This window comes from Bufo bufo, chromosome 5 (assembly GCF_905171765.1).
Source record: "Bufo bufo chromosome 5, aBufBuf1.1, whole genome shotgun sequence".
NCBI lineage: Eukaryota > Metazoa > Chordata > Amphibia > Anura > Bufonidae > Bufo > Bufo bufo.
Window position 1 is genome coordinate 400,516,208 of NC_053393.1, and position 22,989 is coordinate 400,539,196.

A 22,989-nucleotide genomic window follows, 5' to 3' on the forward strand; every position below is an offset into this window, starting at 1 on the left:
ACTTTTATGGCACATTGACTAGGGAACAGGGGTGTTTGGCCCACACTCTTTGGCTGTTTCCTTATATCTATTTGACTTTAATAATTGCTCATCTATGGTCACTTCTTAGGGACCAAGCACCTCAGTTTTTAGGACGAATGGGGGTTTCACCATGGGTTCAGCTCTAGCGGATACACCATAAAAGACTATGATTGGAGAACCTATCACTATGACAGGGCGCTTTAAAGAGGACCTGTCTCTAGTCCTAACATGTCTGTTTTCGTAAATGCTAGCACTCCACATGAAATGAGAATTCTAGAGTATATACAGTCAGGTCCATAAATATTGGGACGTTGACACAATTCTAACATTTTTGGCTCTATATACCACCACAATGGATTTGAAAAGACTGTCAGCTTTAATTTGAGGGTATTTTCATCCAAATCAGGTGAACGGTGTAGGAATTACAACAGTTTGTATATGTGCCTCCCACTTGCTAAGGGACCAAAAGTAATGGGACAGAATAATAATCACAAATCAAACTTTCACTTTTTAATACTTGGTTGCAAATCCTTTGCAGTTAATTACAGCCTGAAGTCTGGAACGCATAGACATCACTAGACGCTGGGTTTCATCCCTGGTGATGCTCTGCCAGGCCTCTACTGCAACTGTCTTCAGTTCCTGCTTGTTCTTGGGGCATTTTCCCTTTAGTTTTGTCTTCAGCAAGTGAAATGCATGCTCAATCGGATTCAGGTCCGGTGATTGACTTGGCCATTGCATAACATTCCACTTCTTTCCCTTAAAAAACTCTTTGGTTGCTTTTGCACTATGCTTTGGGTCATTGTCCATCTGCACTGTGAAGCGCCGTCCAATGAGTTCTGAAGCATTTGGCTGAATATGAGCAGATAATTTTGCCAGAAACACTTCAGAATTCATCCTGCTGCTTTTGTCAGCAGTCACATCATCAATAAATACAAGAGAAGCAGTTCCATTGGCAGCCATACATGCCCACGCCATGACACTACCACCACCATGCTTCACTGATGAGGTGGTATGCTTAGGATCATGAGCAGTTCCTTTCCTTCTCCATACTCTTCTCTTCTCATCACTCTGGTACAAGTTGATCTTGGTCTCATCTGTCTATAGAATGTTGTTCCAGAACTGTGAAGGCTTTTTTAGATGTTGTTTGGCAAACTCTAATCTGGCCTTCCTGTTTTTGAGGCTCACCAATGGTTTACATCTTGTGGTGAACCCTCTGTATTCACTCTGGCGAACTCTTCTCTTGATTGTTGACTTTGACACACATACACCTACCTCCTGGAGAGTGTTCTTGATCTGGCCAACTGTTGTGAAGGGTGTTTTCTTCACCAGGGAAAGAATTCTTCGGTCATCCACCACAGTTGTTTTCCGTGGTCTTCCGGGTCTTTTGGTGATGCTGAGCTCACCGATGCGTTCCTTCTTTTTAAGAATGTTCCAAACAGTTGTTTTGGCCGCGCCTAATGTTTTTGCTATCTCTCTGATGGGTTTGTTGTGTTTTTTCAGCCTAATGATGGCTTGCTTCACTGATAGTGACAGTTCTTTGGATCTCATCTTGAGAGTTGACAGCAACAGATTCCAGATGCAAATAGCACACTTGAAATGAACTCTGGACCTTTTATCTGCTCATTGTAATTGGGATAATGAGGGAATAACACACACCTGGCCATGGAACAGCTGAGAAGCCAATTGTCCCATTACTTTTGGTTCCTTAACAAGTGGGAGGCACATATGCAAACTGTTGTAATTCCTACACCGTTCACCTGATTTGGATGTAAATACCCTCAAATTAAAGCTGACAGTCTGCAGGTAAAGCACATCTTGTTTGTTTCATTTCAAATCCATTGTGGTGATGTATAGAGCCAAACATGTTAGAATTGTGTCCATGTCCCAATATTTATGGACCTGACTGTATTCTTATGTCTCTATGTTGTGCCATTCCTCTATTATCCCTACTACAAGTTTATGAATAAATTGACAACTGGGTGTTTCCAGGTGGGGATGTGTCCCTGAGCAGTCTGACACAATCCAGGGACAGACCCCTATGACAGGGGGGAATGGTAACACCCAGTAGGCAATTTATTCCTAATTTATATAAGCAATGACAGAGGAACAACACAACATGTCAGGAGAGGTGACAGGTCCTCTTTTTAAATCAGGGCATTGGTGTAAAGCACTTATTGTGAGTGGGTGTATTTTAAACCACTACACAGCCCACCAAGGTGCCACACAGGATCCTTCTCAGCTAGTCATTAGCAGGAGGAATTAATTGAGATCTTTAGTGGATGGAATTGCACCCACTAGTATAAATCTATCATAGGCTAACATCACAGTTACAGCAAAGCTATCCGGCAGAGAAGAGCTTTCCGGTGTTCTCTGGATCCAAAGCTAGATAGTGCTGGGTGCCTGCTGGACCTGGAAATCGGCCGCTCCCCAGCATAAATGTTGGGATTTGGCTGGATAAAAAGGTTGCATGCAGTGATTTATTGACTGGCCGAATCCCGGCATTTATAGTCAATGGAATCCATTGTGCACGTGGCATACCTGGCTATGCTGGATCTGGAGAACACTGGCAGTTTGTTCTCTTCCACAACAGCCTGCCACGAGTATGAAATTAGCCATACTGATGTCCATACATAAGGAGAACCTATCACTATCACACATTTATTAAAGAGTATCCAAGCACCAAGTTTAGCACTTCCTCTGGTCATAATGGCTAATGGTTTCACTGAACTTATATATACATAGAATAGTTCACTGTAAGATAAAAATATGTGTGTTCAGGACAGCATATAAAATATCTATTTGTAATCTGATAAAAACGGGCCCATCCTTCTTGCAAGAAAACATATTTACAAAAGTACCTCCTTACAAAACTATTGCAAAACTGCAAACAAAAAGCATCACTTAATCGCTATATACAGTTTACAAATTTCACAAGATTGCTAAAAACAGAGCCAGGTTGTTCCTACTGTCCTAGACAGCAGAAGCTGTCATACCACTAGATTACTAGTGCTATCACCTTCCTTTAGTTATACCGCATTATAACTGGATGCCTATCAACCTGTAGATATCAAGCCATCTTGAAGGGAGGTTGCATGAGTTCTTATGCCTTTCTAGGGTCAAAGCCATGATTTTGGCTGGCCCTACAGCCTATTGTTCAGGTATGGTTTTAGGTGCTGGAGGTGTGCCCAAATCTGTTGCTTTTATAGTGGTTTATAATTTAAATTAAATGATCAAATCTCACCATAATCTTTGTAATTCTGTCTGGCCCATTGTTGTCTGCATGAAAAGTAAACTGATAACATGACTTAGGACATTGGCGTCACGTGTAGGGAGGCGGAAAAAAAAACGACACTTACATGCGTAAATGTAGGTATAGTTTTAAAAACAAATCTACTGTAATATAAGAATCAAAGTAAAACTAGTAAAACCTGGTAATAAATTACAATAACTGATCCTGGTTCCTGGTTGTGAGACCCATTTGTTTGTTTAAAGAGGTTCTCCACATCCAAGCGAATCGGACTGAACTGTAAATCCAGATTTAGCCTGTGGGCTGACGTAGTGCTGCTTCCCAAAGAAAAAAACGCAGATTTAACCACATGCAGGGGAATTATTTCAGTAATTTTGACTTTTATATCAGATCATAGTATGGACTGAATGAAAAGATTTAAAAAAAAACTATAAATGTAGATATGACTACACTGATGTTGGGTTATACAGTAGTATCTCCTGCCAACCCTGCACCAAAGGATTATGGGTAATGAAGTCAATCTCAACAAGACATGAAAAGACTGATATCAAATTTACATTGGCCCATATATATTAATGCGTTCATTATCAATATATTTTCTGCTAGGCACAGCACCAACTTCTGAACTCAGACATCCATTCCAATGTTCAAGTGAATCCTACAGGACATTAAAAAGCAGTGGCAGTAGCTGGGACTCTGTGCTCTTCTGTAGTAGCTATTTCTGGAGTGGCTTCCCCTAGACATTCATAGTGTTGTCTCGGGAGACACTTTATCAAGGCATTCAAATGCCCGTCTTCCATCTTCTCCTTCAGAAGCAGATTTCTCCTGTACCTGCCATCCATCTTCTCTTTCAGAAGCAACTTTCTCCTGTACTTGCCTTCCATCTTCTCCTTCTGCAGAGGCTTTCTCAAGATATTCAAATGTCTGATTTCGATCTTCTGCTTCTGGAGTGGTTTTCTGAAGACATTCACATACCTGCCTTCCATCATCTGCTTCTAGAGTGGCTTTCTGAAGACATTCATGTGCTTGCCTTCCACCTTCTTCAGAAGTTGCTTTTTGAAGGATTTCATATGCATGCCTTCCAGCTTCCCCTTGAAGTTAAAGAAATATATATATATAGTAGGGTCATCAAAATCTCACTCTAGAAAAATTTGTTGCCAATGAAGTCTGTGTTTATTTTCTATTTTTACAGTGTAATGGTCCATTCACACCACTGTTTTTTTGGTCCGCATCCGTTCTGCATTTTTTTGAGTATTGGATGCAGACCCATTCATGTCCTATTCTTGTCTGTTTTGTGGTCAAGAATAGGCAGGACGTGGTGATATGCCAAATGCGGTATGCACACAGCTGGATATAGTCGTGTGAATGTCCCCTTATATTGAGGCATAGGCTCTGTTCACTAATTAATGAGTGTGACCAATAACAAAGGAGGCATACCCCGAAATGTAGCTTCAAACGCATCTGCTGTGTAATCCCCCCTAGTCTCTGAAGGTATTTGCACATCATGGGGGAGATTTATCAAGACTGGCGCTTTCTGGGAAGTCTTGATATTCCCCCCGCGCTGCCAGAGGATGTACTATATATATGACGAGGTGCAGGTCTTGTTAGAAATTAGCCATATCCTCTGGCAGGCTGTGCGCCTAAACAGAAATCTATAGAGAAAAAGAATATCCCACGGCACAAGAACCACCCAGTAGTTGGAATAGAATGAGGGTTCTTTTTTATTAAGCAAGCGGTACAACGCGGGCAAGTCATTTGTACCTGAAGAAGGGGCATATCCCCGAAACGCGTTGTACCGCTTGCTTAATAAAAAAGAACCCTCATTCTATTCCAACTACTGAGTGGTTCTTGCGCCGTGGGATATTCTTTTTCTCTATTGAACTACTGGTTTTCTGAGGGATTCCAGGCATCCCTGAACAGAAGAACTCATCCCGGGCTGCATACCATCCGCCGTGAGGGGCTTATGCCAACCTGACATACGTCTACATTAGAGTTGTGCCTAATTTAGCACAACTCTACCAGGTGAGCCTCCATTTTTTGGAGATACTACTTATTACCCATCTAAAACGTTATTACCCTATGGTGCGCCATTTTTTTGTTCTACAGCTGAACGAAGCCTGCTTTTATTACTAAACAGAAATCTATGGCAGCTCTGAACTGCCGTAGATTTCTGGCTTCATTTCCCCAGAAAACTGACGTATATGACAATAAATCTGTAACGGCAGCTGACCATGTCCTCTTTCCCACAACAACTTTTGGAAAAGTAGTGAGGGAGGAATAAAAAACGCCATTTGTGACTATTGTTTTCAAAAGTTGCAATTTGCTACTTTTTAACGCCACTTTTCTGGCACAAACTACAAGATAAATCTCTCTCTTCAAGTGTTTTACTACTGATTTTATTATTTGACACATAAAGAACTTGGCACTCTCAGATACTGGAACCAATACTAAATTTAATATAAACCAAAAATAGATAGAACCACAATGGGTAGACACAGTAAAATCAAAATTAAAGTCGATAATAAAATCGATCGATAATACAATCGATATTAAAATTGATAGTAAAATCACAGCTCTTACTAGAAACAGGTAGCGGTGTGTATAGTAACACAAATAGCACGATTATACGTCCCAACAATTATAATAAGGTGCACACAGTATGTGGTAGCCTGGGATAGCTTGGTATGGCCAATAGAATCAATGTCTATTTCTTCAGTGAGTGAGTCACTCGTTCTGAATGTAATGTTTATGATACAATCTTTCGAATTTGGGTTAAAAATACAGTCCATATAATCCGGACAGATGCACTTTCAAAGGATAGTGCTTATCGCTTCTCCACCCTGTAACCTGAGCAGCGGCGTCCCGCCGAAGCAGAGTGAACTGTATGCTTTAACAGTAAGTTGTTTCTTGCTGGATAGAAATAAGTACGTTCTTACCATTTGAAGATGTCTGTGCTCGAATATTGCTCTAGACGTTTAGGCCTCCTTTCGCGCGGCAGACGGTATTTGAATGAGCACTTCGACACGAACTTATGGCTCCATCATAATTTGACAGTGGTCATTTGGTGGATTTCACGCGTTTCAGGACAAGAATGGCCCCTTCCTCGGTTTGAACTAATGAGGAAGGGACCATTCTTGTCCCGAAACATGTCTGTTGAAATCCCCCAAATGACCACTGTCAAATTATGATAGAGCCATAAGTTCGTGTTGAAGTGCTCATTCAAATACCATCTGCCGCGTGAAAGGTGGCCTAAACGAATCTGCAACCAAGACCGTTATACAGAACGAAGGTCCACGTGCATACAAGCCGCCAGCGTGGAAGGTCAGACGGGAATCGCTCGTAAGACATCGGTCCTCACGATTTTATGACGAACGTCTAGAGCAATATTCGAGCACAGACATCTTCATATGGTAAGAACGTTCTTATTTCTATGCCGGCAAGAAACTTACTGTTAAAGCATACAGTTCACTCTGCTTCAGCGGGACGCCGCTGACTCCTCAATACAGCGGGACGCTGCTACTCAGGTTACAGGGTGGAGAAGCGATAAGCACTATCTTTTGAAAGTGCATCTGTCCGGATTATATGGACTGTATTTTTAAACCAAATTTGAAAGAATACATCATAAACATTACAATCAGAACGAGTGACTCACTCACTGAAGAAATAGACATTGATTCTATTGGCCATACCAAGCTATCCCAGGCTACCACATACTAGGTGCACCTTATTATAATTGTTGGGACGTATAATCGTGCTATTTGTGTTACTATACACACCGCTTCCTGTTTCTAGTAAGAGCTGTGATTTTACTATCGATTTTAATATCGATTGCATTATCGATCGATTTTATTATTGATTTTACCGTGTCTACCCATTGTGGTTCTATCTATTTTTGGTTTATATTCAATTTAGTGTTGGTTCCAGTATCTGAGAGTGCCCAGTTCTTTATGTGTCAATTGCAAACTTTTTGAGTAGACTGGGTGAGCCTACTCTTCTGTGAGCACCTCATATGGTCATCTGTTGCCCCAGTGCGCAACATTACCATTATTTCTACTCTGATTTAATTATTTGATTGTTATTATTTATTATTTTATTCTATGGCTATTGCGATGTGAATGTTAAGCATTGGAAAAGATGGGACAGAGCTTGAATATAAACCTCTGCGGTACTGGTGTGTCTTTTTTGTATACAAATTAATATTGACTGTAGTTGATGTATGAACTGACGAAAATCCTAAATTTGGACATTTCCCTAATAAAATCTATAAAGCCCAAGCCATGCTGAGTTCTTAGAGAGCGACACTTGTTTATGTCTTCATTGACAGGTTATTGCATTTGGAATCTACGTAGAACCGACTTACCTAGGGATAGCAATGTCTCCGATGCCACTTTACTAAGCTCCTTATTATCTGACTGACAGACGGTGACAAGAATATTAATGCTTTCGGTAGCCTAAAGTACACAAACAAAATGCAAGGTTACATGGTTGACTTATGTTTGCGGAGTTCAACATTTAATCTAAGAAGCTTTCATGAGATCCAGAGGAAGATGACAAGCACTCATCATGTACAATCTTCTATTTCTGACATTTTTTTTTATAATTATACAATTGGAGAAATCCCTGGATTGGGACACTATAATTATATATAAGGTGATAGGGGTTGTCCTAGACAGGGGATGCGCTAAAATAATACCCAACTTGAAAATCTGCGTTTCTCCAGTGCTCATGATGGTCTCTGCGACTACCCTGACGTGGACAGTGGTTGGCTGTAGCAGTAACATGCAGGTAGTTACAACGTCATCGCAGCAGGACAACAAGGAGACCAGCATGATGCAGTAACTGAAGCTGTTGGCTGACAACTAGTATAGATGTATGGGAACCTTAAGTGTTTTATATAAAGCTTCCATTTCGGAGATTGAAGGGGTCCAACTTATATGAACCCCCGCCCAGGTCTCCTAAACGAGATAAACGAATAAACGAGCATATAGCTTGTGTGCACAGACCAGACAGTGGCAGCACTGGTAATGGCAGGGGTTTATGTGCTCAGTATATGTTCTCCTATTATCGCATTTAGGGGCACTGGTAATGGGGGTTCCAATAAGCTGACCAACCCATTTAATGGGGAAGCTATCCCATTCAGCTAGGGGAGCAACAAAAAGTCTATGTGCAGCCTGTGCCGGAATTGCACCAGTTTGTTAGGGTAAATGCACACGACGTAGGTCATGTACATTGTATTCTATGAGAATTTGGAATTCTCATGCACACAATGCAGATTTTTTCCGTGCGGATTTTAAAATCCACAGCATGTCAATTTATTTTATTTTTCCTGACCGGAGAGTAAAATCCGAATTAAATCCGCATGCGAATCCACACCAATTGATGCGGATTGACCGCACATAAATCCTGAACGTGTGCATTTACCCTCAATGTGCAGAAGGACACAATGGTAAGATAGAAAGCCGGCAAGGAGCTTTTTACATGGCCAGATTCTTTCAGAGCCCATGTACTTGAAAGCCACTCAATGATTGGAGGGGGAGAAAAGTAGTAATTTATGCAATCATTTTTACATCTCCTCTTCTCATACTGTACATTATGTAGACAGCATGTCCTTTGTTGACCTCTGTTTACACAGGTGAGTTTGCCTAAAGTGAATCTGTTACTTAATTTTACTATATGTAACCAATGGCAATGCAATGTAGTTAGCATCATCCTTATTTTTGAACTCCAGAAAATGAACTTTGATTGGCATGCTAATGCGGACCAAAAAGCCCCAAACCCCCTAAGACCGCCTCATCAGTTGTTCCCAGTACCTCCCCTTTGCAACTTGCAGTCCACCCGTCTTCTACAAAGTCACTATTTCTATTCGGTTCTGCCCACAATGTCAGTGTGTGTCTCATTGAAACTTCCTGCAGGCGCAGACCGGGAATCTGCCGGCACTCGCATGCTGCTTTTAGTGCAGTGAGCACTGGACTCACAGTAGGTAAAGCGCACGCGTTGCAGGCACAACTGAATTAAAATGGTGACATCACAGAAAAGGGGCGGAGTGGAAGGTGCAAAGGGCAAGTACTGGGAACAACTGAATAAGTGGTGTTGGTCACTTGGAGGAGGTGGGATTGGGCTCTTTGAACAGTTGTTGGAGACTCACTGGGCACTTTGGCAAACCCCCCTCACTCAGCCGGACCTGTAAAGGAAAGATGACTTACCTGCTTCCCTATGCCACCTCCCTGCTCCTTCTCCTCGATGTCAGCATCCCAGATCCCCTTGCGTGATGTGACCACTTCTCATGACTAAAGATGAGTGAATCGAATCCCACAAAGTGGAATTCGATCTGAATTTCAGGATAAATTCGATTCACCTAGAAGCCAAATTTCCTCGTGCTTTGTGTCTGCCAATCGATTTAACGTGAAATAGTAAAAAAAATTAAAACTTACCTCCTCCATTTGCTCGCGATGGGCAGCCAGCCTCCATCTTGTTTGAAGATCTCGGCAGAAATCCCATGCGGTGCGAGATTACATAATCACGCCGGCCGGCGTAATAACGTCATACGTCACCACGCCAGAAGGCATGATGACGTAATCTCGCACCGCACAGGATTTCGCCCGAGATCTTCAAGCCAGATGGCGGTGGCCAGCCCGTTGCGAGCAAACGGAAACGGTAAGTTTGATTTTGTACGTTTGAATTATTGTTAATTTTACACTCAGATGCAGCGATCATGTATGAACGCGGCATCTGAGGGGTACAATGACGGGGGTGGCTCTATCGCAGCTCCCTGTCATTGCACCCGCTACTTACAAAAAAATGCGTGAAGTAATTCGTCACGGAGAGAATTTTTTTGTAAAATTCGGTGAAGCAGCCGAATCGAATTTGCAATAAATTCGCTCATCTCTAGTCATGACGTAAGGAGAGCTGATCACTGGGGAGCTGATCACTGCTGTCAATGGCAATGTCCAACCGGATGTTGACATCGAGGGAGCCCATCGGCGCGAATCCGTCACCCCAATTTTGGACCATTTTCTACAGTAATACATGAGTAGTACTGCAGATAAGGAGTCCAGTCCTCTCCAGCCGTCTGGACTGTGTATTTCAGTGCAGCTTTGAATGCTGACAAGATCGGGGTGACGGATTCCCTTTAAGATGCCTGTTTACATGCACAGATATTTTGTTAAGACAGAACCAATTTTCATCTTCCTCATTTGTTAGGATCGTCCTAGAACAAAACCTTCTAATTCCTATAATGATCTTTATACACTACAATCCTTGTCATTGCTACACAAATAATTAGGCAAGTCTTCAGTTTTCCTGCAGATTGGACATATATTCTTTTAAATCCATATTTACACACACTCATTTAGATGATATCTGTACATGTAAAGACAAACTTTTCTTTTTCTTTTCTCGGCAGAAACACAAACCTTGTGGCAAAACCTCTTCGGTTGTGGCCAGTTTGAGTTTTTGGGGGTGAGATGTAAGAACGGTTGCGCTGGAGCCCTGTAGATGAGCTCCCTATAACGTTTCATACTGATTCGATAGGTAACAGGTTTTTACAGTGTTTTACACTTTTATTGCTGGCAGAAGTCAAACTAGAAAGGCTGCACTTGAATTTAGTGCTTCACAAGATTTCATATACACTTATGTGAGTTGGTTTGGATCTGTGCCTCTTTTATCCTGCCAAGATCAGCATGTAAAATGTGAATGGAGGGGCTTAGGAATACAAGGACAGAGTGCTCGGAAGATAACCGTCGTAGAAGTAGCCTTCAAAAAAGACTTGTAGACACTTGCCCATGCCACCAGGTGAGTGGCAGACAAAAGGCAGATTGGTACAGCTCATGAATATAACAGATTTTTACTCTTGAATTTGGCAGCAGGATACAGGTATGTTTTTGGAGTTTAAAACTCATTACACAAAGGGACTTTTTAATGTGTTTTTGGGTAGTGCCAGCCACGTAGACAACAAACTACCGAACTGTCAGAAATTACAGCCAAGAAATTTCACAATGCCGTTAAGATGATGTTACCTAAACATACACGGGAGGCTGCCACACTGATTGAGACACTCTGTATAGGGGTCATCACAAATCACGTGAAATCTACAGAATCCATTTCTGCTGTGTATTTCATGTCAAGGGTAAGCCCAGCTGTCGGTTGCTGAGGCAGGTATAGGTAAAGGGATTCATAGGGACTATCCTCCCTCTGTGCCACTTTTAGTAGTATTGGAAACCATGTTGTTCTCATTGCACACACATCAATAAGGGGAAATATGTTATGTATATGAGACAAGCTATAAGAAACAGAATGATGTCTGTCCTCTGCTGGGCTTTAACCTCAATATTGTGTCAGAGCCTTATTCCACCAGAGGATATTCTGGTACTTCACAAATATCTATGATGGGTAAAACATTCACACTATTTGTCTGCCAGTACTACAGCAGTAACTAGTTATGTGTAAAATGACTGTTTTTACATCATAAATAACACTGGACCTAAAGGAACACAGCAAAGGCACCATTAAAAGGACCCGAGCTCCGGGGGACGTAGCAGTATATGTGCTCCAAGAACTACGCCGACTCCTCGGTAATTGAACTGCCTAATTTGTATAAATAGAAAAGTCCACAAATCTCTGCAGCAGTGCAAAAAGGAAAAGCTATCATTTTAATCAGCATGATCAACCCTACCAGGTAGTATGCCTGGTTTAATAGGGTTGATTATGTTGACAGACATCAACAAGGCAGGTGATAAATCTATGCTCAGTGGGAGTCCAACCACTGTGACCCACGCCGATCAACAGAGCGGGGGTCTGTTGTGTGAATGCAGCAGTGGCATGTAGGCAGAGCAACTGCTCCACTCACTTCCATGGGACTGACGAAGATGGCTGAGGACACAGCACTTGGCATTTATCATAGAAGGGAATTAACCCATTGTGATGTATGCGCACCACTACTCCATTCACACAGGGCACTCCGGGACCCCCATACTTGTGATTCCAGCAGGTTGGACCCCAGCAATCACACATTTACTACAAATCCCATGGATGCCATAAATGGGAAAACCTGTCTAACTTAAAACCTAAGTTCCGATATCCCCTAAACTGCTGTCCCGGTCCCCTGTCGACCAAAATGCATATTAAATTTGCAGGGCAACTGGATGGACATGTGTACATATGGACATAATAGATTCCTAAAGACTAAAGCTAAAATCACACAAAAAAAGTCTGTTAAGAATGGCAAAACCGTTCATTTTTTTTAACGGATGACTTTCTGAAAAAAAAACAGCCCCCTTGCATTGTATGGGTGAAAACTGACAAATCGGGACGTCCTATTTTTGACAGCAATTATTTATGGGCCGTTAAAAAAAACCAGCCATGTGAATAGACCCATATACTGCAATGGTTCTGAAAATGGCCACGTGACGGGGATTTTCGGTGTTGTGTGTATGTACCCTTACAAATTGTTAGCTCATTTAGTCCAGCGTCTCCTTGCCTGTACCTAAGAACACTAGATATTGTCTGACATTACTGTGTACTCCCTAAATACACAGCATACTGAAGCTTCAGATGAACCTGGCTATGATGTGACATCTGCGTCACCGTAAAAATGAGAAACCAGCAATATCAAATAAAAATTCACAGAAGCATGAAATGAATTGTGTAGTGCTTGAAATATTCTAGCGGAACATTTCAGTCTTCATTTATTTCTGTGCTTCTGACCAGGAGCTTTAGAATCAGAAATGTGCTAGGAGCTATTCAGTTTTTGGACATGTAAAGAATTCATATTTAACCCATAGAGATATCCTAGAGGCTTAAAGACTTCACTTTCCCACGACCATTAGGCCACCTTTCTGCACAAAATAATCTCAGTGGCGGTATTACCAGCAAACCAGGTTTTTCCCTCTGTATCGGTATCAATGCTATGTTTAACAGTAAACGTGGGAACTGCCTGAGGTGAAACAAATTACCTGAGCAATGGCCAAAAATATGACAAAAGAAACAAAGCTGCGTGCATACAACTGGCAGGGACATACACGGGGCTCAGAAACACGCACATCTATTACTCTGCATTCAGATCAATTATTATTTACAGAGACTGGTGATCTACCCACTGGCAATGCGGGGCTTGCATTTTTTGCATGTTTTTTGAATTATAGGCGTGGCAATGGTGGCACTGCATGAAACTTAATGTGTTAATATAAGCTGGTATCAGAAATGTATACTCGATATTCATGGGAAATATTCTCAAGTGCTACTTTATCATAAAGATTACATCACAACAGGTAACAGTGATATTTTTGTGTTGTCTCAGGTGCAGAAAGAGTTGTCATAGTGAGGCAGGCTTAGTATCACAATCAGGGTCTTTCTTATGCCAGTTGTAGGAGAGTCCCCGGAATAATAATGGACGGACGATACGTGCCACCAGAGGTCCTGGCCTCGGTGAAGTAAGAACCGGATCATTGCGGTTACAGCGGCGAATGCTGCTGGCGCAGCGTGTCCGGGCCGGTTTTTACTGGGAACAGGTAAAGAGTTGGGGGGGTGCCTGTTCCCCACGGCCAGCCCAGGTTTTTGGTGGAGCTGGGCCTTTAAAGAACCCAGCCTGCTGATGATGGGGGTGGGGTGTGTCTTGCTGTGCTGGAGATTTCCACAGACAGAGTCAGTGCTGGAGAAGCAGAGTCTGGGCGCAGCACACATTGAAGGATAGTCCTGGGACCTGTGGTGCTACGAGCCGAAGTGGCTCTGGCCTGAGGGAGACAAAGGCAGGTTGCCTACAAGCCTGCAGAAACTGCTGTGGTCTGTCCAAAACAAGGTGACTCAAACCTGCTGTTTATTTTCTATGGAAGGACTTTTGTTTTATGCACTATGTGGATATGCACCTGTGTGGTCTGCACATTGCCTGTTATGCCTTTGGTGTAAATAAAGTCACGGTGAACCACAAAGACTGTCTGTGATTGCCTCAATACTGCCGCCGCTACCGTAGCCTACCACGAGCACATCCCCACAATTGGTGGCTTGGAGCGGGCATTCCTGCAGTGAGGCAGGCCTGAGGCAAAAGTTGTGTTGGACTGCATGTCATATCAGGCCTGCAAGTTTTATGGTTCCTGACAAGATGGAGGAGGCCATTAAGCACCTGATTCAGAGTAATGTACAGCAGCAACAGGCATTGCAGGCTCAGAGGGAAAATAATGAGCTACAGCAAAAAAGACACGAGGAGGCTATGTGTGCACAGCAGCAAACAAACAATCTCCTAATGCAGCAGCTGGTAGCCATGCAAGAGTCGGTGCGAACATCCCTGCAAGGAGTTTCAACCGCAACAACCCCGACTGTGTCTACCGCCAGGGATAAAGTCCGATCCGCCCTGAGGAAAATGGGTCCGGAAGATGATATAGAGGCGTTCCTGACGGTGTTCGAAAGAACCGCGGAGCAAGAGAGGCTGCCATTGGAACAGTGGGCCGAGGTGGTGGCGCCTTTTCTGGTGGGGGACGCACAAAAGGCCTATTTTGACCTCAGCCGCGATGAGGCCAAGGACTATGAGAGGCTAAAAAGTGAGGTGTTGGCCAGGTTGGGGGTAAACACCTATGTGCGAGCGCACAGGGTGTATCAGTGGGTGTTTGCCGAGTCCCGACCCACCCGGTCACAAGCCTATGACTTACTTCACCTAGTAAAAAAATGGCTTCAGCCTGAAATATTGAGCCCTTCTCAGATGGTTGAAAGGGTCGTGGTCGACAGGTTCGTGCGTACCCTCCCGAGAGCCATACAGCGCTGGGTGGGACAAGGCGATCCAGGCAACCTGGAACAACTGGTTAGCCTGGTGGAGAGGTATATGGCCACTCAGGATTTGGTGCGGGACTCAGCGGTACTACCGAAGTCACGTCAGCCCCCGTTGCCGACCCGGGATCCTGAAAAAGGGATCCCACCTCATAAGGAGGGGAGTGGATCTCCAGTCCGTGGGAGGAATACCCTGGGGAGGAGGGAGGCTGCGAGGATCAGATGTTGGCATTGTCAGGGTTGGGGACATGTGGCAGCCAACTGCCCTAGGGCATCCGAACCCATGGACTGCGGGTTCGCTCGCCGGTCCTCTTTTTATGCCCAACCGGTGTATATAGCTGACCCCCTGCTGGCTGCGGACACCCCTCCGTTGTGTGATGTTGTTGTCAATGGTCACTCCGTGCAGGCCCTGCTGGACTCTGGGAGCCTGGTAACTCTGGTCCATGAATCGCTGGTAACGGAAAAACTCCCAGATAGGCGAACCCTTACCATTGTCTGTATACATGGGAATCGCCGGGAGTATCCCACCACTAAGGTTACCCTGGCGGTGTGTGGGAAGGAGGTACCACATGTCGTCGGAGTGGGAAGACGGCTCCCTTATGCCGCAATATTGGGAAGGGACTTTCCCCTGTTCTGGACTTTGTGGAGGAACAGGTTGCCTACCTGTGGGGAAGAAAAATGTCCGGGTCCCGAGCCCGAGGACCCCGAGGCAGGGGCCCCAGCTGTAGGGGTCACCGTAGGGGAGGTAGAGTGTAACCCTGACCGGTTTCCCCTATAAGTATTGGCGGGTGAGACAGTAGAAAGTTCGTCTATCCTGGATCTGGGGGTACCCCGAGAAACCTTCGGGACCGCACAGCTCCAGGATTCAACGTTATTGCGGGCTAGAGAAGGTGTGTCGGTGATTAATGGCGTTGCCCAGCGTCCCGGCGCCGATACCGTATTTCCTCACCTGGCCTATAACCAGGACCTGTTATATAGGGTAGACAAGGTGAGGCAGGAGGTGGTGGAACAACTGGTGGTGCCCCAGCCTTACCGGCGAATGGTCTTGGATTTAGCGCATGCGCATGTGTTGGGTGGTCATCTGGGGGTTAAGAAAACGCTGGAGCGAATTCTACAACGGTTCTATTGGCCTGGGATTTATGAGGAAGTCCGGAGGTTCTGTCAGTCCTGTCCAGTGTGTCAGGTGACTAGCCCCCACCCTCAGTATCGCAGTCCACTGGTACCTATGCCCATTATAGAGGTGTTCTTCGAAAGGATCGCCATGGATCTTGTAGGCCCCATTATTAAGTCAGCCCAAGGTCACCAACACATACTGGTAGTGTTAGACTATGCCACTCGCTATCCGGAGGCGGTCCCATTGCGCCATACGTCGGCCAAGGTAATAGCTAAAGAGCTTATGAGTATGTTCGCCCGGGTGGGGATACCAAAGGAGATTCTGACGGACCAGGGGACACCCTTTATGTCCAAAATAACAAAGGAATTGTGTAAGCTATTAAATATAAAACACCTGCACACGTCCGTCTACCATCCCCAAACCGATGGGTTAGTAGAACGGTTTAATAAGACCCTGAAGTCCATGCTAAAAAGAGTCGTGGCTAAGGACGGGAGAGATTGGGACTTACTGTTGCCCTATGTTTTGTTTGCGGTACGGGAAGTGCCCCAGGCGTCCACGGGGTTCTCGCCCTTTGAGTTGTTATATGGGCGACATCCCCGTGGACTACTGGACATCGCTAAGGAGGCATGGGAGCAACAGCCTACGCCTCATAAAAGTGTGATAGAACACATAGGAAAAATGCAGGACTGAATAGGGGTCGTGTTGCCGATCGTCCGGGAGCACATGGAAGCGGCACAACTGGCCCAGAGTCGGGTATATAACCGGTCCGCCCGGGTAAGGACATTTCACCCGGGTGACCGAGTTCTTGTACTCGTGCCCACGGTCGAGAGTAAATTCCTGGCCCGGTGGCAAGGACCCTATGAAGTTAAGGAGAAAGTGGGCCCAGTTGATTACAGGATATACCAGCCAGGGCGGCGGAAGCCCGAACAGGTATATCATGTGAATCTACTAAAACCTTGGAGAGACAGAGAGAATTTGTTTGGAGACAGCCCGCCCTCTGTCTGGACGGCAGGGAGTGACCCGGGGTCCCCAGGTGTTCCGGAGAACGCCGCTGGGGTGACGATAGGGGACGGACTGTCGACCAAACAGGCACAAGAGGTGAGAGAATTCGTTAGTCGGAATAGGGACGTATTCTCTGACCTTCCTGGACGTACCACCTTGATTGAGCATGACATTGTCACCGAGCCCCGGGTGAAAGTCCGCCTAAGACCATACCGAGTACCGGAGACACGGCGACAGGCCATTTCGCAGGAGGTAAGATCGATGCTACGTCTAGGGGTCATAGAAGAGTCAAAGAGCGAGTGGGCTAGCCCGATTGTCCTTATTCCCAAACCGGATGGTTCATTACGGTTCTGTAATGATTTTAGGAAATTAAATGAGGTATCAAAATTTGACGCCTATCCCATGCCTCGGGTGGACGAGTTGATAGAGCGGCTGGGAAAAGCCCGGTATTTTTCGATCCTAGATCTCACGAAGGGCTACTGGCAGGTACCTCTGACGGAGGCGGCAAAGGAGAAGACGGCCTTTGTCACCCCGGAGGGGCTTTTTCAGTATAGGGTGTTGCCTTTTGGGTTGCATGGCGCTCCGGCTACGTTCCAGCGTCTGATGGATGTCGTCCTTAAGCCCCATCACCAGTATACCTCCGCATATCTGGATGATATAGTCGTGTTTAGCCCGGACTGGGAGGGTCATTTGTCAAAACTTCAGGCAGTGATAGATTCTCTAAGGAAGGCGGGGTTGACTGCCAACCCAAAAAAATGCTCGGTGGGACTAGAGGAAGCTCGCTATTTGGGGTATGTGATTGGACGTGGAGTCATTAGGCCCCAAGTGAATAAAGTTGAAGCAATCCGGAATTGGCCCAGGCCTCGTACGTCCAAGCAAGTACGGTCATTTTTGGGCCTGATTGGGTACTACATGAGGTTCATTCCCCATTTTGCCACCTTGGCAGCCCCGTTAACCGGCCTCTTGAAGGGTAGAAAGTCGGTGATGGTTCGCTGGGGGGAGCAGGAGGAGGAGGCGTTCTCCCGTTTGAAGTCGGCCCTATGTGAGTCCCCGGTTCTGGTGACGCCCGACTTCAAGCGGGAGTTTGTAGTTCAAACAGATGCCTCGGGAGTAGGACTAGGGGCTGTGCTTTCCCAGGAGCTCAACGGGGAAGAGCACCCCGTGGTTTTTCTAAGCCGCAAGCTTACCCCAGCAGAAACCCGGTATAGCATTGTGGAGAGAGAGTGCCTCGCCATCAAGTGGGCACTCGAGTCTCTCAGATATTACCTTCTGGGGAGAAGGTTCCGTCTGGTGACCGACCACTCCCCTCTCCAGTGGATGAGTCGAGCTAAGGAGGGGAGCGCTCGGGTCACCAGGTGGTTCTTGTCCCTCCAGAACTTTAAGTTCACTGTTGAGCACAGGGCCGGCCGCTTACAGGGGAACGCAGATGCCCTGTCCCGGGTACACTGCTGTGCATGTGTTCACCCCCTCAGGCTTGAACAGTATGTTCAAGCCCTCAGGGGTGAACAAAGGGGGGGGATATGTAGGAGAGTCCCCGGAATAATAATGGACGGACGATACGTGCCACCAGAGGTCCTGGCCTCGGTGGAGTAAGAACCGGATCATTGCGGTTACAGCGGCGAATGCTGCTGGCGCAGCGTGTCCGGGCCGGTTTTTACTGGGAACAGGTAAAGAGTTGGGGGGGTGCCTGTTCCCCACGGCCAGCCCAGGTTTTTGGTGGAGCTGGGCCTTTAAAGAACCCAGCCTGCTGATGATGGGGGTGGGGTGTGTCTTGCTGTGCTGGAGATTTCCACAGACAGAGTCAGTGCTGGAGAAGCAGAGTCTGGGCGCAGCACACATTGAAGGATAGTCCTGGGACCTGTGGTGCTACGAGCCGAAGTGGCTCTGGCCTGAGGGAGACAAAGGCAGGTAGCCTACAAGCCTGCAGAAACTGCTGTGGTCTGTCCAAAACAAGGTGACTCAAACCTGCTGTTTATTTTCTATGGAAGGACTTTTGTTTTATGCACTATGTGGATATGCACCTGTGTGGTCTGCACATTGCCTGTTATGCCTTTGGTGTAAATAAAGTCACGGTGAACCACAAAGACTGTCTGTGATTGCCTCAATACTGCCGCCGCTACCGTAGCCTACCACGAGCACATCCCCACACAGTCTATACCCAAAGGGGGTCATTTATTAATCTGAAATACACCTAAATTAGGCCTATTTCAGGTGCAGATTGCGGCGCAATGGTTAGTTGCGCCGCAATCTGCGTCTTCTCCGCGCTCATGCTAGGTCTAAAATTGTGGGCGGGGAAGGGGCCAGGCCGGCAGGTCTAAATGTAAGACAGCTAGGAAGTCTAGCGAAGAATCCACCAAAGTTATGAAGAGGCCGCCAGTCTTAATAAATGTGCCCCAAAGTACACTGGAGTAAAATGCTCAAGAGGCACAAGCCTGTTCAGAAATTTGGACTGTCCTAAAGAAAATGAAATCTACAGCTGCTGTGAGCTGGCACAGGTTTGAGCTAAAATATGCGCCCTTGGCTGCAACTTTTTGCAAACTATGACTTAATGAAAAAAAAAAAACTGTCACAAAGCTGCTAAAAAATTCTCCCCTATGTTTCATAGTGAAAAAAACAAAACATACCCAGAGTACAGAATGAACACCAAAATATATTTATGAAGAGAACGGAATTCAAAGGATAATCCCAGCAGGCGTACTTGTTTCCAATCTATAGTATGGACGGGCCGAAACGCGTCCTGCAATTTTGCCATTTTGATCATGAAATAAAGCATGCTATAGATTGGAAACAAGTACGCCTGCTGGGATTATCCTTTGAATTTTGATATGGGGATTTCCCTTTCCCGCGCAGCGTAACAAGAGGATCGTGAGCTAACTGATCCGTCAGTCCTGCTGCTCCGGGTTATAAGAGGCTGTTATCATTACAAACACTCACCTGAAGGCATCTAAGAGCCAAGCATGCAGCTTTCTGGAGGTGAACTTCTGGTTGAGTCAGTGCCTCACAACAGTACTCCAGGACCTGTAATAGTATGCAAACAAAACCTTAATTATTACTTGTCACATAATTCAAGATATATTGCCCAAACTTAAGTTCTATTTGACTTTTAATTCCAGTGGATACATTTCTGGATGCAGAAGGCAGAAAGTGCTTGTAAAGAATGAATACATTAAAGGGTGTGCCCTGCTCTTAAAGCAGGCATGGCCAACCTGTGGCTCTCCAGCTGTTGTAAAACTACAACTCCCACCATGCCCTGCTGTAGACTAATAGCTGTAGGCAGTCTAGGCATGCTGGGAGTTGTAGTTTTGCAACAGCTGGAGAGCTTCAGGTTGGCCATCCCTGTCTTAAAGTATCTCCCTGCCGAGAAATCATATGTAATATGTGGGCAAACAGAAGGTGTTCATGGGAAATTAAACATTACTCTACACGCATGGAACTCAATGGGATGTCTGTGTAATTCAGGACAGGACAGGTCCTCCAGAGTGGAAGCCTTTCTTTGTAACCGTCCTCCAGGAAAAGAGGCTACTGAACTGATCATGGGCAAACTGGCCATAGACCCCAGGGGGCCACCCAAGCCAGAGCATAGGTCATCAGTAGAAAGATCTCAGAAAACCCCTTTAAGTTCCCAGTCCACCCTACCAACAGATGATCCTGTCGATTAACTCAAGCTTCCCTAACTGGGTATTTATTAAAATGGTTTTCTAAACTCCTTAAAAAATATAAACATTCCCTGTGCCTGTGGCACCAGTCAGAACATGGGGTCATTTTTCAGAGCTCCTTTGGAAAAGGAAAGGTGGAGTCTGATTGGTTGCTATGGCAACTAAGCCAGTTTACCAAATGCTTTTGAAACTGAATCAACTAGTTAGATTGCTACACAGTACAATGTTTCTTCAGTTTCTGATCACTTTTCAGAAATCACAGCCCACCTTTTCTCTGGACTCCATTGATTTTGATGCAGCAGAGGCGAACAAGTGGAGTGCGTGACTGACATCACTGTCATTTCCAGACAGCAGCAGATTTAATGAAGTGAGAATTTCCGAGGAATGAGGCAGCGTGCTTGTTTCCAGACCTGCCCTTTCACCAGGATCCACTGAGGTCTGAGGAACTGGCTCCGCTGAAGCTAGCAGAATAAAAAAGAAGCACAAAGACAATAATTACTAATACCAGCACAGCAGCAATGTGTCCATTTATTAGTGCCAAATTAGGGTACTTTCACACTTGCGTTTTTCTTTTCCAGCATAAAGTTCGGTCCTAGGGGCTCTATACTGGAAAAGAACTGATCAGGCATATCCCCATGCATTCTGAATGGAGAGCAATCCGTTCAGGATGCATCAGGATGTCTTCAGTTCACTCATTTTGACTGATCAGGCAAAAGAGAAAACCGCAGCATGCTACGATTTTATCTCCGGCGAAAAAAACTGAAGACTTGCCTGAATGCCGGATCCGGCATTTTTTCCCATAGGAATGTATTAGTGCCGGATCCGTCCTTCCGGTCTGTGCATGCGCAGACTGAAAAAAAGGTGAAAAAAATAAATGCCGAATCCGTTTTGCCGGATGACACTGGAAAGATGGATCCGGCATTTCAATGCATTTTTTCGACTGATCAGACATTTTTAAGACTGATCAGGATCCTGATCAGTCTTACAAATGCCATCAGTTGGCATACGTTTTGCCTGATCCGGCAGGCAGTTCCGGCGACGGAACTGCTTGCCGGATCTCTCTGCCGCAAGTGTCAAAGTAGCCTTATACAGTAGTAATGCTTGTGATCCCTCTTCCTCACGGAAACTTTATTTAAACATATTGGGAGACATTTATTTATCTATATAAGCCACTTTAGTGGCGTAAATAGGTTGCTAATTTAGTTGCATGCCATTTGTGTAATAAAATTTGCGACTTTTCCCTGCACTTTTCCAAAATTGTGATGAAAGGCTCCTTACTATTCAAGTCTATAGGAAGTTGAAGTTAGGCTACTTTCACACTCGCGTTTTGTGCGGATCCGTCATGGATGGATCCGTTCAGATAATACAATCGTCTGCATCCGTTCTGAACGGATCTGGTTGTATTATCTTTACATTGCCAAGATGGATCCATTTTCTATTGTGCCAGATTGTGTCCGTGAAAACGGATCCATCCCCGTTCAGCTCAGTTTCATCAGACGGACACCAAAACGCTGCCGTCTCCAAAGCGGAATGGAGGCTGAACTGATGCATTCTGAGCGGATCCTTTTCCATTCAGAATGCATTAGAATGCAAACTGATCCATTTTGGACCGCTTGTGAGAGCCCTGAACGGATCTCACAAACGGAAAGCCAAAACGCCAGTGTGAAAGTAGACTAAATGTGGTTGTAATTACAACTGCTCACCGCTGCGATGTTGACGGCAAGCATGTAAACAATGAAGGGAACGCTCGCACGGAGCACAGCCTTCTCTTCAACCAGCTGAACGGTGGGGGTCCTGGGTGTCGGAACCCCGCTGATCTGATACTGATGCCCTATCCTGAGGATAGGTCATCAATAAAAATATCTTGGAAAACCTCTTTAATTACAGATTTAAATTCAATCCATTGACTTCTAAAACCAGTACCCATACGGATCTGCTGGAACATGCCGGGTATTAGGAAAAAAAATGTCATGCCCATAAGAATGCATGTATAAAAAAACTGAATTGTGATTAAAACCATTTAAATGTATTAGCCCCATCTCTTCAATGAGAAAAACCTGTATTGACACTGATATGTAATTTGCAAGAGCCCTTATGTTGCTGATTTAACTCAAATATTTATCCAAAAACAGCGCCGCACCAGTCCAAGGGTACTGAGGGTACTGCAGCTTAGTCCCGTTCAATGGAATAGGGCTGCA

The 22,989-nt window shown here is 45.1% G+C and overlaps 1 protein-coding gene across 3 annotated transcripts in view; it reads right to left on the reverse strand.

Annotated features, from left to right (window-relative positions):
- Positions 1-2,236: 2,236 nt before the first annotated feature.
- RIPOR2 (RHO family interacting cell polarization regulator 2) overlaps positions 2,237-22,989 on the reverse strand; it is a 163,758-nt gene continuing 143,005 nt past the window's right edge. For all 3 annotated transcript variants that reach the window (XM_040432881.1, XM_040432880.1, XM_040432882.1), the window contains exons 19-22: positions 21,059-21,252; positions 20,070-20,153; positions 7,629-7,719; positions 2,237-4,359 (exon numbers count right to left, since the gene is read on the reverse strand). In XM_040432881.1, the coding sequence (XP_040288815.1) occupies positions 4,013-4,359; positions 7,629-7,719; positions 20,070-20,153; positions 21,059-21,252 (716 nt within the window). In that variant the 3' untranslated portion in view covers positions 2,237-4,012. The remainder of the gene's footprint in view (positions 4,360-7,628; positions 7,720-20,069; positions 20,154-21,058; positions 21,253-22,989) is intronic.